This window comes from Anopheles coustani, chromosome 2, assembly GCF_943734705.1.
Source record: "Anopheles coustani chromosome 2, idAnoCousDA_361_x.2, whole genome shotgun sequence".
NCBI lineage: Eukaryota > Metazoa > Arthropoda > Insecta > Diptera > Culicidae > Anopheles > Anopheles coustani.
In genome coordinates, this window is record NC_071289.1 from 66,046,354 (window position 1) to 66,063,661 (window position 17,308).

Here is a 17,308-nt window from a genome sequence, read left to right on the forward strand (position 1 = left end):
CAGAGACGGGAAGATCGCGGACAACGACGAGCTAAACCCGATTACCGCTTAACTGCCGCAAAAAACAAACCGCCCTTGCCACAACCACCACCATCTGGGCAGCGAAATTGACGTGATGACCGCGAGCTCGCACAATACACAGCCCTAACGCAACATGGTGCGGAACAGAATCGCCCCAACCGAGACGTAGCACTGGAGCGAGTGGCCGCGTAACAGGTTGAATTTCCGTCAAACAAACAAACCCCGACCGGGTATTCAGTCTGCTTCTGACGCGAATGGTCACCGCATCGCACCGTGGGGCGTATTGGAGCGCGCGCGTCAAATCGCCCGTAGGTTTTACCCGACTAGTCGTGGACCTTCATTTTATTTATTTCTTCACCATAATTCCTCGCCCGGGAAACATTTTCATCGTGAACGTGATGAGACAGTGGCGATTTTCGAATTGCCAGCAGAGATTTACTACGTCGTGGTCGGTCAGTGGCCCAAAAGAAAGTCACAACCATCGAGTGGTCAACGTTACTTCGTGAGATGCATTGCTAATTGAATTTGAATGCACTGCGTATCCTCGTGCAGAAATACCCACGCACACACATGGCATGTGGACATATAGGACCAGCGTTTTGCTAATATACGGATAATCTGTACCGTGGGTTTGGCCACTCGTTGGCCTGGCGACCATACACGTGACTGGTTGCAGTTCGGTTAGCATGGTTTTTTGGCCACAGACGCGTACAGATTAATTTGTGGAGTGTTCGAAAAAGGCCCTCACCGAAACCAGTGTTGTGCCAAAGTGGTCAGTCAGTACCGGAGCTCGATATGGCCGGTGTGGAAAACAGTGAGTGAAAATCATCCAGTGTCCGGCAACGCAATACCCTAGAATATGTGACAGTGATCCGAACCGTGTCCGTTACACAAGCATCCGGGGGTGCATTTGTCCGGAGCAATCATGAAACTGCTGCTAAAAATCCACAACAAAGAACGCCACTCGCCGACCGTGGCGGCCTCGACGGCGGTTACGCTGTTCCAGCGGAAGCGTAAATATTACCACCGTAGAGTTTCGAACTCATCCTCGTACCCTCTGCCTGCCAACAACTCCGCCCCGGCTAGCTCCCACGCATCCAGCCTGCTCGCATCACCATCATCATCATCATCATCTTCGTCACCCTCGTCGGCGACTGGAGCATCTGCGTCGGCACCTTTATCTCCATCGGGGGCCAATTCCCCAGCGCAGTCGATGCATGCGTACGAAGGGGAATCTTCCCTGACGATCGGAGGAAGTGCATCACCATTTTCCAACTATCGGGAGTCCTCCAGCTGTCCCATCGAGCGACGGCCGCTGCTACGGAATTCCCAATTCCAGTCATCAGGCCGCAGTTTCGCTAGTGTCTCCCGATGTGTGTAAAATTTTATCATTCAAACAATTTGCAACTCACTTTCCGACGGCTATAAATGATCACTCGGGGTTTGTTTTTATTCTGGAGTAATGATCTCACCCCTTGTGCACTGATCTCGCGTAACGTATGCAACGCAACCCTTTAGTATTTCCCCACTGGAAAAGCGTAGCTGGAAGCGTGGTAAAAATACTCCAGCTCAGGGACGTTACTGGAGCAATACCATCAGCATACTGGATTCCGTACCGGCATGTTTACACTAGGGGCTATTTTTGAGCCAAAGCATCTCGCATCAGTCCAACACAACGTACGGTGCTTCTGCATTTCGCATGTTCACAGTGAATGATGCCTGTCTGTGGGACGGTGCGGAGCGAAAGCTGAAACACATGTTCATAATGTATAGTTTGTGTTCATCACCAAATGCATGTTTACTACTCAATGATCGTGTTTTTGCATTTATGCATGACTTTACATTTCGTTTGGTAGTGAACAACGATACCCGCAGAAGCAAAAGTGTCGACATAGTTACATTTTCGTCACTGTAGAGTTTACCTTGCAAAGAGGTTGAATAAGAATAAGCCATTTTATACATGAGTACCACACAGTAGTAATTTGAAAAAATAGTCAAAGCTGCTTGAGAAAACATTAATATGGTTGTTTCGTTTTTGGTGGATTCTGCAAACTAAAACAACAGGAAGTTTATTAATTTATGCAGTTTTTTGCATTGACCTCTTTTTCATTCTTTTTAATACGGTTGAATCGTATGAGCTTGAAAAACACAACAAAATAAGATCAACATACTGTGCTAGAAAAGTGACAACGTTCAAATTATATTGATCACTTTATACTAAGTTAACCCCTTCACAGTTTTGCCTGTTTTGTTTCTATTTTCGTTGTACGACGTATGTGCACCTGCTTAAAAAACACGCCATTACATGTTTGTACATTTTTACTAATTCATGCGATACTAATCGATGAAATTGAACAAAATTTACCACAGTATTGATCCAAATCACAAAAAATCTAAAAAAAACACTGAGACTGTGAAGTGGTTAAACAATGAAAACCATGGAATCAAATTTAAGCACTGAAAACCATGTGTGATGAGTTAAATACGAAACAAACTCTTCATGAATTTGAAACCTCAATTTATATTAAATATCCGTGGATGTAAGTCGACAGTATCGACATTTTGCTGTAAAAAAATCTTGCCAGATTTTACAAAAAATTTTATCTCAGAACTAAAAGCAGCTTATTTGCAGTCGTTTATGAAAACTGACATGAACGTGTCAACGGTTTTTTAAATGTTATTTATGCTTTTTATGTTAGTAGTATAAAACGTGCATTCCACGATAAGATCTGCGGTTCGTATCATTTATATTTGTGCGATCGTTTGATAGGACGAGAAGGCATATTGCGACTGTACTGCTCTTCGCAACGAAAATCGCATCGCAAATCCACGACCGATTCGTTGGACGTTATCCATTCCTGGCAAAGCAAATACCGCTCGTACAATATTTATCTAGCCGCGCCGACAAATGTGTACACTTCAACTTTATACCGACGCCAATCACAATGACATTCTTTGACTGTAAGTTCACTTAATTTTGTTACCTCTTTTCCCGCGCCCACCACCCAACATCTCGCCACTAACCAGCTGGCCGTAACAACCAGAACCGAGGATTGCCATCGAACGAACCGACGACCCTGCGCCAGGAGCGCTACTTTATTTACGGCGCCCTGATCTTCTTCGCAATCGTCGGATTCTCCACCGCGATCTACTTCATCGTCAACCAGGCCCAGAGTGCCGACGGCATGAAGCAACCACGGGACATTCTGTTCGGAGAAAACTACAACCCTCGAACGAGTAAGTGTTTTTCGTTCGACCGTGGGGCACGCGACAGACCGTCGAGTAACTCTGCCAGATTGATCCATTTCCAGTTCCCACGCTCGGCAACAGCCACATGATCATCGACCGGAACAACTGGGGCACGCAAGACGATGTGCAGGCGCCGGTCCGACTGGAGCGTCCAGTGCCGTACGTGCTGGTGACGCATGTTGGCGCAAAGAACAAAAACTGCACCGATATTTACCAGTGCTCCAACAAGATGCGCATTCTACAGGACGCGGCAATCGGCGAACGATACCTGCCGGATATACCGAGTAATTTCTACGTAAGTTTTGAACGGAAACTGTGTGTTCACCCACACTACAAATGATTTGCTTCGCTTATCATAGATCGGTGGCGATGGCAACATCTACGTTGGCCGTGGCTGGGACATTGCCAACTCCTATCACAACCGAACGATATCCATCTGCTTCATGGGAGACTACAACGTTTACGCGCCACTCGAGTCACAGCTCTCCGCCCTACAGCACCTTCTCACGTACGGCGTGGTCAAGGATGTCCTCTCGAAGGACTTTAGGCTCGTTGCTCGCCGACAGGTTGTTACTAGAAGCATGCCGAAAAATGGGCAACTTTTGAAATACGCTTTATTTTGCTCCTTTTTTCCTCGGCAGACCAAAAACACCACCAAGAGTCCAGGAGACCAACTGTACCCCAGGATCGTGCAACTATCACGCTGGAATCCGTGCGGCACGCAATCGTACATGCACTGCGGTGCCGAGCTTGGTTTTCCGAGCCTTTGGGACGACGAAAAGCTATACAACGAGCGTAATGGACGCGTAAACCCTTTAATCTCCCAACGAAAAGAGGAAGAGTAACGCACCTGTAGAAAGGTGCTATAGATCGGTTGCACTTTTGTGCATAAAACTATGCATATATATTTTTTTATAACGAGTTAATGTTAGGGATATCACAGGTCAAGCATTTAGCCATAAGCAAGCGTCTAGTCATAAGAATTTTTGTTTGTAAATACTAGTGAAGAAAATACTGATATTATGGCATTGAGATTAATAAATGAAGCAAGTTACGGTATGACACGTTTATGATATTCCTTTGTGTGTGTATTTTTTTCAATCATATGTTGACAAAAAATAAAGAATTCAAACAAGGTAACTTTATTAAAAATGCATCTTTAAACATTTTGAGGGTGGGTTTTGCTTCAAAAAGGGCTGTTACAAAAATGTTTAACAAATTTATTATGCTTATTATCATTTCAGATGGAAATAACAACCAGAACAACCTGCTGCTACCAAACACTGCAAAGGAGATGCAATACGAACGGTACATCGTGTACGGAGTAATTCTTCTATTCGTAGTGGCAGGATTGCTTGTTGTGTTCTTCTACGTTTACCAAACCTACCAAGCCAACCAAACTGCACGCGCCAATGAGGAGATACTTTTCGGCAACAACTTCATTTCGAAATCGAGTAAGTACGAGCCGTTTGTGTCACCAGATTGGAGTGCACATAGAGTAACGCTTCCCTTCTTGGACCATAGTTCCAAACCTTGGTAACGGGCACATGATAATCGATCGGAGCAACTGGGGAGCCCAGCAGAACATACGGGGACCGTACGATCTGACCCATCCCATTCCGTACGTGCTCATAACGCACGTCGGGGTGCACGCGAAGAACTGCACCAACGTGCACATGTGCTCGATCAAGATGCGAACGCTGCAGGACGCTGCCATCGCTGAGAAAAGTCTGAGGGATATTCCCAGTAATTTTTACGTGAGTGTTAGAAGCAGCATTGTGTGTGTTTTTGTTTGGCATTGAAAAACTGATTGCATTTAATTACAAATTCTTCGTCCCATTAGCTCGGAGGTGATGGAAACGTCTACGTCGGTCGGGGCTGGGACACGGCGAATGCGTACGCCAACAAATCGCTGGCCGTCTGCTTCATGGGCGATTACGGGCGGTACGAACCGAACAAGCTGCAGTTTTCCGCCTTAGACCATCTTCTAACGTACGGCGAAAAGAATGATCTTCTAACGAAGGACTATAAAATCGTCGCCCATCGGCAGGTAAGAGGGAGGCAAAGGGAATGAAAACCAGGCCAAGGGATTAATTTCTAATCGACAAACCAATTGCAGACGCAAACCACGCGCAGCCCTGGAATAATGCTGTACGAAAAGATCACCCAGCTGTCTCGGTGGAATCCATGTGGGTTGCCTGAGAAGGAAAAGTGTGGCCACGAGATTGGCCTACCGGAAATCTGGCGCCAAGAGTACATACTGCAGGCGACTACCGTACCTGGAGCAACGACCACTGAGGTCAGCAGCACAACTAGTGCGAAAAGTGAAACATCAGATTAGTTCACGATGCTCCTCGCTTACTACAAAGGGGCATAAGATAAAGTGCCATCACCGCCACCATCACGTGCAACATTGTATGGCGTTTCCATTCACATCAAACATTTCCGATTTGGGCCTCAAACGAATTTGTTTACTTCCGTCAACTTTTCCACGAAATGGGGCAGTTTTTTTTTTTGGGCACGACCAATCCAAATAACGTGCGCCAACTATGATTGACAGCGGTTTGCCTCGAGGCATACAAACGAGCTAAGCATCGAACATTTCTTATCAGTCCAAACAGATGCATGTCCAACGGACATCCCCTTGTCGTGGTTGAACCGTGTCACGTTTCTATTTGCAGTAGGCCGGTTTGAGTGTGGATGCGACCAGGCAATACCACAACAGTAGTTTCATTCATGTTTTACGTATCATATTTCGTTCGGTTCGCAGGGGGGTTTAGCCGAAAAAATCAACACCAGCTGAATTTGAGCCACGCCATAACCGAATTTCGTATGTCGTATTTCTAATAATCGTTTCGGGTCCGTTAATATTACCCAATCACCAAAGGCGCGTGTGCGTTCGTTATCTCGGCGGAGGTGGCCAAATATCGTTACGGTTATCGCACAATTCTCGCTGTGTACGATTTGCATACAACGATGGGATTCCTTGTGGCCATACCCTTCAACAATTTCAACAAATTTGCCCCATCATCGGTGTGTCTATGTTTTGCACTCGATTACCGCTGTTTTATTTATGTTCCCCGTAACTCTGAAGCCTCCGGTCGTACTATCAACTGTTAGTGCAGTATACGACCTACGACGATATCTTCGCAACCCCTTCGACCGGGGCACGCTGAGGCTGATGTCCATCGATGAAACGGCACGTTAAAACACAACAAACCACCAAGCGGCTCCGGCGCGAGCTATCAGCATTTTCTTCCTTATCAGCCAATGGAAAGTGTACTGATTGAAATTAATTGTAGATTTCAAACGGGGACGTATGTCGAATTAGATAACGTCCGGTACCACCCGCTCTCCTCCTAATGAGGCTATCGACCGTGTCGAGTCCTTTTCCGGTGGAACTGGCCACTGGCAGTCAAGTGGGACAGGTGAACCGAACGGAACTCTGTTCGAGTGGATTGGCGAGGAGGAAAAAAAGGCAACACTCTCCACTCCATGGTTTGGTGGAGCGAATAATTAAAGAAAACGGGACTTAATGCCATAATCTACTCCAAACATTGTCCTTGTTGAAGTGTCGCTGATAACGCGCAAAGGGCACCGTTGAAAACCGATAGTTGTATTTGCTTTCCATCGCTCGGAAACATTACGTCAGTTTTGATATTAATTTTCATTTTCTAATAAAGAATTTTTTGGCTCGATGATTCAAATTTACTTTACAGTTTTCATTGCATGTGCCAGGATAAAGCAACTGTAATCGCGACAAAGAACGGCAAGCGACAATGGAAAATGATGTATACGCTTTCTTTTTCACAATTGCAGCAAATTTCAGTTTTGCACATATTTATCTCCGATAACGTCCACTTCACTCTATCACTATGCCCGGAGCGAGTGTGCATTTGGCCTGCGAGCATATTAGTAAATGCCGGGTAGCGACAAACATATTCTCCTTGAGCACTAATTGACATTATTTCTTTTGTATTTTGCTGATGTTATTAGTTCACGAAAGAATTACTACGTTCCTTGAATCTATAGCCCATGAAAATTTAGCCCAGGTCTTATGTGAGTACAGATCTTTACGATAGGGCCAATAACCGATGTAAAATTACTTGAACTTGAACTTGAAAGCAACCAAAGTGCTGAGCTCATAACTCGAGCCCATATCGAATGAAATTGCAAGTAATGCATGAGGGAGTTCATGTTGAACATCCTTCCCAGTATAACCATAATATTTAATTTAACGAGAAATGCAATTCAAACGGTTCACACAACGGCATTTGTTTCATCCATTGCATACCTTTTAGGTACATCCGCTCACAAATAATGTAGCCACGACAGTGATTTCGGCTGGGGGGATTTGCTTCATTTGGGATATTACCGTAATTTGTATAGTATATATAAGTCTTGTAAATTAAAAAAGGATGTTTAATATTCTCATACTTTTAAATTCGTAAAAAATGCGAAATTAGATAAATAAATTCTGTTGACTAGAAATATAAGAAGGCGGTGTATTGATTTTTAACAGCGTTATAACAATCAATACTATGTAAAAAATTGTGGTATGTTTTTCCATTCAGTATAAAAAAAATTACGACACGTGGTGGCAAAAAATTTCAAAAATTCTCCAAAAACACTCCACTATGTGTAAAAAAAAAGAAATAAATTTAACTAATTTTGAAATGAAACAAACAATCGTTATCACTCACTTAGGTATTTTTGTTTGAATAACGTGAAGCAATGACAATGTGTATTTCAACCAAAATCGCGATCTTCCATTACAGTACCCTTTCCGATCGCGACACCAAATAAGAACGGTACAAGAGATTCGCGCCTTGTTGAACCAACACGATCACGTCTCGCGGGTTCGCGGTATTGGTTGGACGCTTCGCGAGCTCTCGTGGCGATGATAGTAGTTGATAGATCGTGGAAGCATACGCATCGTACGGCGGTCGAGCGCTTTGTGTCGTCATCGTCTGGCACACTATCAAAGCTTCAGTTACAAGACAGACATCCTGGGGAGCTGATGCCCAGCGTTTGGTGCAGTTTGAAACCAAGTGGCATACATTAGTGATTAAAGAAAACGTTACTGTGTGGTAGGAATTTGATTGCCCCGCCTATCGGGAACACTAGTTTACCGAAGTGACAATAGTGTGGGAAAATTGCGGAACAAATAGTGACCCACTGTGATCATAACGATTAGAAGAATTTTGTCGGTTGTTGCGTGATAACAAAAAAAAAACAAAAGAAAGAAACCAATGTAAGTGTCCCACGACCGAGAGCGATCTTGGCTAACAGCTAGATATTAGGGGTGGAATAATTGCAAATTTTTAAATCCCGGAAGGAGCAGCTTAGTTGTGAAAGCGATGTTTACACCACAGCCACGGCACAGAGGACCGTGGGTCCACGTCCTGTGTAAGCGATCTTACAGCGGTAACAAACACACGCTCACGAATATCCGCCAAGACAACAAACAAAAAACGAATTGAATCGCGATCCAGCCACCCCGAGATGTTGTCGCGGACAAATAGCGTGTAGCCGCGACACAAAGCAAGTGAACAAATAGCCTTCGACCACAACCACCACCACGCTCGTTTTGGGGATGGTTTGGATCGTTAGCGGGTCGCGGTTCCATGTCCTATGCCTTCCACAAGAGGATGGGGTAAATGGGAAGGTTTCCTGATTTGTACACATAGCACTTTGTAGCTCGACTTATTGTGTGCGTTGTTGTTTTTTCCACTCACAACATATTGCCAATGACCCGGTAAAGGTTTGAGAAGATATTCTCGCTAATGTTTTTCAAATACGTTAAAACTAGTCAATCGAAAATGAAGCTTCCGGATTTGGAAATGAGTACAATTAAAAAAAAAAAATAGTCGGATTTTCCGATTCAATTAGTAAAAGATGATCACACGCTGCCCTCGTGTACGCTATACATATACGAGGTGTTTGCGTGAGATCAGTGCGATCATGTCGTTGTTGCCCGCATCAAAATCCACTGGGCTGGAACCGGTCTTGTTTGCCAATAAATTAGAGCCATCGTAATGCAAAAGACGCTGTGTATGTCGAAAGTTGTGCGAAATTGTGCCAATTCTAACGATCATAAGATATGTAGACTCCATGGATTCTTGTCCTAGAACTATGTATGATTGCATTTGTCCTACCGAACATTATAAAGGCGAAATTCGTATGCAACCTGATGTGAAAATAGTACACATTACAAAACACACCTGTTCTATTACTACTACACTAAAACTATTACTCCCTTTCCACCTGTTTTGCTCTTCGTAGCGTTACCACAAGCATGACTTTCAGTTTGGATGCCCAATAGTGGTGTGTTTTTTTGAAACATTTGAAATAATATCAGGTCCATGACTGTGAAATTATTCCATGTATGTACCAAAGAATTAACGACTAAGGATTGATTACCCTTGAGAACTACCTGAACAACCTTTTTAAAACACTTTTCTAACACTACTCCAGCATGTCTATAAATTCATGCAAATCCTAGAGGATTTGTGATAACATATAACAGATGTTATTCTGCATAAGGTATTCAGATTCATGGATTAAGAAAATACCGGATTCCTCAACTATTCTATTATATAGGTTCAGAAATGCAATATTCAATGCAACGGTTGCACTCGATTTCATTAAAACTGCGCTAGTTAAAGGTAGCGCAGGCGAAAGGACTGAAATCCTCCATTCACTTTCTTATCAGCGCTCGTCTTGCTCGAGTTGACCTTACTGCAAACACACGAGTTCCATGTTTGACGCAGCAAAAGCAAACCCCAGAAACAGATTCACCATCATTGTACTTGAAGATTCTCAGCGACAAACAAACAAAAAACGCAATGTCGGTAACGGAATAAGTTACGTAATGTCTGTATCCTAATGGAGACGCATTTGTCTTCCGATTCAACTTACAGCTGGCCCGCCCGGTGGCCATGTTCTCTAGCTGGTTCTATGAAATGCACTTAAGTTAGAGTCTGGAGATAACAAGCTCCATAAATAGTACCGCTTGTTCTACATCGGTTTTTTCTTGAATCTCCAAATAATCGATAATAATAATTAGTTTTTTGGGCTGTTGGAAAGCAGTTCAGTCATGCTCGTCGGCGGATACAATGTATGAGTAATGAGTTATTTATGCCGACCGTTCTATCGCCCTTCTCTATCAGCTTGCCAGCGTGGGGAACTTTAAAAATGCCTCAAAGTTCCAGTTACTATTATAGAGAAAGTCGAAGAGTATAAGCCCTTACTTCAAAGAAGATCAAGGACTATCTACAGCTAGAAGTACTAACGGACCAACCCAGTGTCGTACTGTAGGGATAAACATAAAGAACTATGGCAAAGGCAAAGATTCCACCCCCAACGAATGACAGCCAAGCGCCGCCCGAGAGCAATACGACACAGCCTCCAAACGGTGATGAAACGCTCACGGAAGGCGTACAGAATGTGAGCACCGTGACCAGCACCACCGACAGCACCAGAGGTAGTCTGTCCAATATCTCGACACCATCCATCAAACGAGGAGACAACGATGGTGACGACGATTCCAGTGCCTTCGACAGTAGCAGCGATACGGAGTGCGACGATGATTCCATCAAGCGCGCCATCGATCGTATCCCGGGTGCATTAGCACCGGGCGAGGCTTGCGTGGTCCAGAATGGGGCCCTAGTCGTGGGACCCGAAGCGATGAACCCAAGACTGCGGTCGCCTCAGCATGCCCCCTCGGCAGGGACGCCGTCAATCGGTTCAATAGCGCTACAAAACTCCTCCGACATCACGTTCGGTAACAAGACGTACATTAAAGGGCAGGTGGTGATCAAGAATATCTACAAAGATCGAGGGAACGGACTAACGAACGATGGCTACCAGGTGCATGAAAATGATTCAACAGACTCCGCATCCGGCAAAAAAGGTATGCAAAGGTCCGTCGGAAGTGTGGAGAAAGAATCTTTTGTTTTGCTTACGATTGTTCTCGTTTCTCCGCAGTACCTCCCACAGCCGCACCGCCAGAGCCACGGACCTGGCAATCTAGTCTTAAGGGCATCATCAAAGATAAACCATTGCTCAGCTTTATCGTTATGATATCACTCATGATCGTCCTGTGTGCCATAATAGCGGTCATCTCCATCCTAACAGCGTCAGGTAAAGGTAGAATAAGGCCCCCAGTAGGCGATGGAGACGACGATCGTGCCAATGTCCCGCAGGACACGCACATAGGTACAAGCCTTTTTTTTGCATACTATGTATATACCCCCATCGTTGAAGTGCTAAATTTAAGACTTATTAACTACACTCGGGCCCCGTGAATGATTCTCCGCGAATGTCTGCTCGTTTACCAATTCATAGCAATTGTCTTATTGCAGAGGACGATTTGTTCCCCGGACCGAGGCCATTGCGACTGGTAACGAGGCAGGAGTGGGTGGCACAACCGCCACGGGAACCGCTGACAGATCTGAAACTTCCGGTCAGCAATGTAATTATCGCTCACACAGCAACTGAAAGTTGCACCAATCAGGTAGGTTCAATGCGAGATAATAGATAAGATGACTGCATTGCAGAAATTATAATAAAATCATATTTAACTAATGTCATTATACGTTAAGAATGATTCTCAGAATTGCTTGCAAAAATATGGTGATATCCCGATGGTTAACAAAAATAATCCCCTGTGCATCCCGCCGTCTTTTATGCACAGTTCATCTAAAATAATGTTGTTATATAAAGTGTATGTCCAACTAAGCTTGCTTCATTTAAAGCTGTATTGAAACATCATACAATAGTTTATATATTTATTGTACAAAGAAAAGAAATCCAAAAACCCCGTTCGTGCCGTTCTGTTTAATTATTATAAAATGCACCAAGGTAAAGAGGGTTGTTTTATGCAATCGTTAAACTTTTTTAACTATTAAATCATTATTTACTTTAACTTATATGAAGCTGTTTTTGTTCCAATGAAAATTCATTGCAAGATAATATGTTACTATTGTAAAAATTTGGGAATTAAAATACCCATCCTTCGGCTGTCCCGGTGTTTGCCATCGCTTGCAATCATTGTGCTGTCTTTCTCCGGAGATCATTGTCAATGTATGTTAGCCCACCGGCGTTTATCATCGATATCCGCGATAATAAATTAGATTTCTTTATCCTACAACGATCACAGAATATATTTTTACAGCGACCACATGGCTTTCGTTAATGTGCACCGCGATTCATCGGTGTGTTAGTGTGTGGGAAAAGTGACATAATTTCTGTAGAGCTGTATGTTGAAGAGAAGAACCCGCTCATCACTGTACATTGCACGCTCCTTTCACACGCTGTTAGGTGAATATAAGGCGAATTTCAAACATTTTCCAAGAACTTGAACATGGTCATACGTTAACAATTACACTACAAAAAGAACATAAAATAAACAAACGCACTCAGGTCAAAACTTCCACATCAAAAGCACACGCTGTTTTTACTCTCTTCCTTCCAAATCTTCAACAAACGCCGATCTCTTCAGGAAGCATGCGAAGCACGTGTTAGATCGATGCAAAATTATCACATGAGCACCCTCAAGTACAGTGACATTGGCTACAACTTCGTTATCGGTGGCGACGGTGCTGTGTATGAGGGTCGAGGATGGCTCAAAGTCGGCGCCCATACGAGAGGTATGTATGCGACGAATACGATCGAGTACGATCGTGCCAAGATCATTTTCTAGGCAACATTAAATAAGCACAGCATGCTGATACCATGTACTACTACTGGATTCACAGACTACAATGGCATCAGCTATGGAATAGCATTCGTTGGCAACTTCGAAACAGACCAGCCAACGGATTCCCAGATGGAGCAGTTAGATGCACTGTTGCACAATTGCACGGAGCGCACAACACTGGCCAGCAATTATAAGCTGTACGGGGCGAGCCAGCTAAAACAGACGATCAGTCCGGGAAAGTTTTTGATGGAAAAGCTGAAATTGCACCCACATTTCAGTGTGGATAAGCCCATACGAGGTTAGAATGTGAGGGGCGGTTTTCGTTCGATCGATCAAGAATGAAAGGATTCAGCAGCAAAACCATGCTTCAATCTAGGCAAGGTGATAAGTTGAACAGTGCCAAAATATGCACAAAACAAAGGAAACTTATCTTGTAAGAGTTGAAGATTGTTTGGAAATTTATGATGAGTGTATCATTAAAATAATTAAGTTTTACCATTTGAGGTACATCTTATTGATTGGAATCTGTAAAATAAAACAGGGAAAGTAGAATCAACCTTATTTTACCTTAGCTACTGACTTATTGGCCCTAGAATCGTAACTTCAGATTGTCGTTTCCAAACAATCTGATAACCCAAAATGTCCGTAACGTAGGAATGAAGAGTAAGTGTCTCGTGAATGAGATAAAACATCGAAAATTAGATTGATAAGTGTACATTATAGGCAAGTTCGAAGTGTATCGATTATGTCGTAAAAGCCCCGTTTTTGTGTATAAGAAAACAAGAGATATTTATCAATAGTTGAAAAATGCAACTTTTAGCAATAAACTATCGTACAAAACGTAATCACTGACGACAACTGCAATCCGAAATTTTGTTGATCAAGTACAACTAGGCTCCCATTTTGAGCGAAATAAAAACTACAACATATTTTAAATGCACTTTTGCTTACCTTTTTTAGGGTGCCTGTATATTCCGCGTGCGCTTCATACAGCTATTCCACATGGACAGCATAAACTACGATGATATTTCGTATAATTTCCTTATCGGTGGAGACAACAGGATCTACGAGGGACGCGGATGGAAAAAAATCGGTGCCCACACGAGGGGTACACGTTGCTATGCGGTCTAGAAATGAGCCTGTATTTTAATAATCAAATCTCGCACTTTCAGGACACAACAACAACTGTGAAGGTATAGCCTTTGTGGGGGAATACAACTTCACCGATCAACCGACGGAAGAGCAGATGGACCTGTTGAACCAGCTTCTGGAGTATGGTGTGAGCAAAGGCTACATAACGGAGAACTATAAAATTTATGCTTCCGAACATTTTGACGATGCTTCGCCGACTGGCAAGAGCTTAATAGAAGCGTTGCAGAAGCTGCCGCAGTTTGTTAATATTACGAACGAAACTCACCCAGCCTATACGAAAGTGCAGCTATATTAGGTTAGTGTGTCCTCGATGATTCGAAGTAATGGAAGCATCGCAAACAATGATCGGCATGTGCACTGAAAACGGAAGGAAATATAATGTGAACATAATTGTGTGTCGTGTATTATTGTTGCTACTAACTAATCTATAAAAAATCAAGACTGTACGTAAATAATTCAGATGTTTTTTCTACTTTTTTCGCAGGCTCAATGTGTGTTCCATGTACAAGCAATCCAATTATTTCATAACAGGCCGGATTCCAGAAATTTTTCCGATATTGGCTACCAATTTCTTGTCGGCGGCGATGGGAATGCTTACGAGGGTAGAGGATGGAAAAAGCAGGGAGCACATACGAAAGGTAGGACAAAATCTGCTGCCGTGTGTCTCTACGACGGACGATAATCTTCCAAACTTCCCTACCGGTGTTCTCTTCTCGCAGGATTCAATGTGGACAGCATCTGCATTGCTTTTATTGGAACATTCATTAAGGTGGTACCCCCGGCCGCCCAGCTGAGCGCAGCGAGACAACTGATTCAGATGGGTCTGGAACATAATTACATTGCAGCCAACTACAGCCTATACGGGCATCGGCAGCTCGCCCCCTTCGAGAGTCCCGGTAAAGCGCTGTTCGATATCATCAAAACTTGGCCACATTGGTCGAACAAACTGACTAGCGCAAGCTGGAAGAACCCTGATCCCAATGATCCATCCACGACAGAAGCGACACATAGCACCAGCTGGAAGGACCCTGATTCCATTGATGCATCCTCGACGGAAGCGACCCATCGTGAATCCGAAGATACGACCTCAATGTAGACTGTGATGAAAAAATTAATCGAATAAACACTTTTTGATTTTGTTTAGGTTATCATTGTGTTTCAGTGTAGTTTAAAACTGATCAATTTATTGTTTTGCGTATAAACCGTTAGTTAAAGTCCCTTTATCTATTACAAGATGAAACAAAAATTCTCTTCGTTTTTCACACTTGGCTTATTTTCTTTGATGTTTTGATGCTCAATGCACAATAATTGGTGAGCTTATACGAACCGAAAATAAAAAAGAAGCCACCATCGCGGCAGCATATTTAGGCGAAAGCAAGTCAACACACACATTCGTCAGTCTCCGCTGTAAGCATCCTAATGGCCGTACTTCTGGAACTCCCATTCCCTGTTGTCGAGAGGGCATACTTGCCGGGTCTTGAGCCAGCGCGAGATGCAGTGGAAGTGGAAGGCATGATTACAGACCCCCCAAGCGACCGTGCACTCTTCGCTGGTGGCAGAGGCCTGATTTGCCTGGCATTCGATGCACAGGTCCATGATGTGGTTGCGGCAGATCGCACAATTGTCCACTACGATGACCCAAGCCCATAGGGCCACCGCGTTCCACTTCTTGACCTCGAAGCGCTTCCGCTCGCCGCGACTACTGCTGGATGTCGGTGCTTCGAACTCTTCCTCGTCAATATCCATGTTGTCGGTATCTTAAATCACACGGAAAGCAATCGTACGAAAGTTAGCGCTTGCAAAATGGCACTTTAAAATGGATGATCCTAATTTAACTTCGCGAAACAAAGAACGTTCAAGGAAAGGATACAGCGCTCTTACCTCAGCAATCAATGTACAATGAAATGACAGTCACTGCTGCCAGTGTGACAAGCTTCCGCGTGTTGCTGTTTCGCTCTCTTCTTTTCTCGCTCACTGCCTTTTGACAGTTCAGATGCGTTGTTTTCCGAGACGAAAGCAAAACATTGAATCACCAAAATTTTACAGAATCACCACACTTGGCTTCCTGCATTCACGATGGCTGTTAACATGTACGGGTATGTAAAGCGATACGAAAATCTTTCGAGACGTATTCGCCAAACAAAGGAATGTTTGCATTTCATTGTTATCCTCCACAGTGCGATGCAAAATCATCCACCGCCGAATCCAAATCCCACTGACCTGATGGCTATCAAAGATATTTATCCCGGATTGAAGAACATCAACGTAATCTTTATAATTTTGGAGATCGGCCCCGTGACTCTCACGAAGGAAAACCGCGAGGTGCGCACGTTTAAGGTGGCGGACCAAAGCGCGGCCATAAATGTGTCCATTTGGGACGAACCGGGGAAACAGCTGGTGCCGGGAGACATCGTACGGCTAACGAAAGGTTATGCCTCTATCTGGCGCCAGTGTCTGACGCTGTACTCGGGCAAAAATGGCGAAATTGTTCGGCTGGGTGATTTTTGCTACACCTTCAATGAAATGGTCAATATGAGCGAACCAAACCCTAACTTGAGCGCCCCTTTACCGCAACCGATTCTCAACAACGGCGGTGGTCCGAACAGTGGCAATAACAATAATAATGGCACAGGGAAACCCTTAAGTGCTTCCAAACCGGTAGCGAACAGTAGTCCTCTGCATCCGGGTGGTGGTGGAGGAGGAGGAGGAGCTTCATCGACGAAGCCACACACGGCGACGACGCGATATTCGGTGGCCGCTGCCGCTGCAGCTGCCGCAGCATCTCCGCCAAGCACAATGAAACCATCTCCAAAAAATGCCCCACGTACGGGGCGCAATAGTCAAGCAAAAAGCTCAGCCGTAAAGAGTGATCGGAGATAACAGTTAGCCGATGCGCTTTGTGCACCACTTATCGCTAATGATAGTTTTAGTCCACATTCTAATGGAGAATATTGAACAGAAACCAGAATCACAGCTTACCGACGTCCCGCTCGCGCAGCGAATCAGTGTATTCTCCTCTCCCAGCAAACGATGGTGATCATTCCTGTGTAGCCAATTCTAAGCTAAACAATTTCGATCCGTCGTTTGTATCATCGATTAAAATAAATGAAAATTAGTTTTATCTCACCGCCATGAAGGTTATTTCTGAGACGTACTGTAATTCTGTCGTTTTATATTCAAAAC

The 17,308-nt window shown here is 44.0% G+C and overlaps 5 protein-coding genes across 11 annotated transcripts; 4 read left to right on the plus strand and 1 right to left on the minus strand.

Annotated features, from left to right (window-relative positions):
• The first annotated feature begins 946 nt into the window (after nucleotides 1–946).
• On the plus strand, nucleotides 947–4,323 carry LOC131263465 (peptidoglycan-recognition protein LA-like). Its single transcript, XM_058265665.1, has 5 exons — nucleotides 947–1,394; nucleotides 3,049–3,258; nucleotides 3,333–3,565; nucleotides 3,630–3,836; nucleotides 3,912–4,323. The coding sequence occupies exons 1-5, from the start codon at nucleotides 947–949 to the stop codon at nucleotides 4,113–4,115; spliced, it is 1,302 nt and encodes a 433-aa protein (XP_058121648.1). The 3' UTR covers nucleotides 4,116–4,323.
• Nucleotides 4,324–4,477: 154 nt separating this feature from the next.
• On the plus strand, nucleotides 4,478–5,611 carry LOC131264860 (peptidoglycan-recognition protein LA-like). The gene is made up of 4 exons (XM_058267127.1): nucleotides 4,478–4,724; nucleotides 4,795–5,027; nucleotides 5,114–5,320; nucleotides 5,390–5,611. Exons 1-4 carry the CDS (start codon nucleotides 4,478–4,480, stop codon nucleotides 5,609–5,611), a joined length of 909 nt encoding a protein of 302 aa, XP_058123110.1.
• Nucleotides 5,612–8,190: 2,579 nt separating this feature from the next.
• Nucleotides 8,191–15,276, plus strand: LOC131266042 (peptidoglycan-recognition protein LE-like). Of its 7 annotated transcripts, XM_058268389.1 has the most exons (7): nucleotides 8,191–8,524; nucleotides 10,443–11,185; nucleotides 11,260–11,490; nucleotides 11,637–11,788; nucleotides 13,934–14,081; nucleotides 14,146–14,420; nucleotides 14,610–14,745. In XM_058268389.1, the coding sequence occupies exons 2-6, from the start codon at nucleotides 10,609–10,611 to the stop codon at nucleotides 14,418–14,420; spliced, it is 1,383 nt and encodes a 460-aa protein (XP_058124372.1). In that variant the 5' UTR covers nucleotides 8,191–8,524; nucleotides 10,443–10,608; the 3' UTR covers nucleotides 14,610–14,745. The 7 variants fall into 7 exon arrangements, with proteins under 7 accessions (XP_058124372.1, XP_058124369.1, XP_058124370.1 ...); XM_058268386.1 differs by lacking the exons at nucleotides 13,934–14,081; nucleotides 14,146–14,420 and adding an exon at nucleotides 14,845–15,276 and having other exon boundaries at nucleotides 8,191–8,679; nucleotides 14,610–14,763; XM_058268387.1 differs by lacking the exons at nucleotides 13,934–14,081; nucleotides 14,146–14,420 and adding an exon at nucleotides 14,845–15,276 and having other exon boundaries at nucleotides 10,363–11,185; nucleotides 14,610–14,763.
• LOC131266045 (RING-box protein 1A) lies at nucleotides 15,277–16,028 on the minus strand. Its single transcript, XM_058268393.1, has 2 exons — nucleotides 16,007–16,028; nucleotides 15,277–15,882 (listed from the first exon to the last, which is right to left on the minus strand). Exon 2 carries the CDS (start codon nucleotides 15,869–15,871, stop codon nucleotides 15,542–15,544), a length of 330 nt encoding a protein of 109 aa, XP_058124376.1. The 5' UTR covers nucleotides 15,872–15,882; nucleotides 16,007–16,028; the 3' UTR covers nucleotides 15,277–15,541.
• Nucleotides 16,029–16,117: 89 nt separating this feature from the next.
• LOC131266043 (SOSS complex subunit B homolog) lies at nucleotides 16,118–17,285 on the plus strand. Its single transcript, XM_058268392.1, has 2 exons — nucleotides 16,118–16,221; nucleotides 16,303–17,285. The coding sequence occupies exons 1-2, from the start codon at nucleotides 16,202–16,204 to the stop codon at nucleotides 17,003–17,005; spliced, it is 723 nt and encodes a 240-aa protein (XP_058124375.1). The 5' UTR covers nucleotides 16,118–16,201; the 3' UTR covers nucleotides 17,006–17,285.
• The last annotated feature ends 23 nt before the right edge of the window (nucleotides 17,286–17,308 follow it).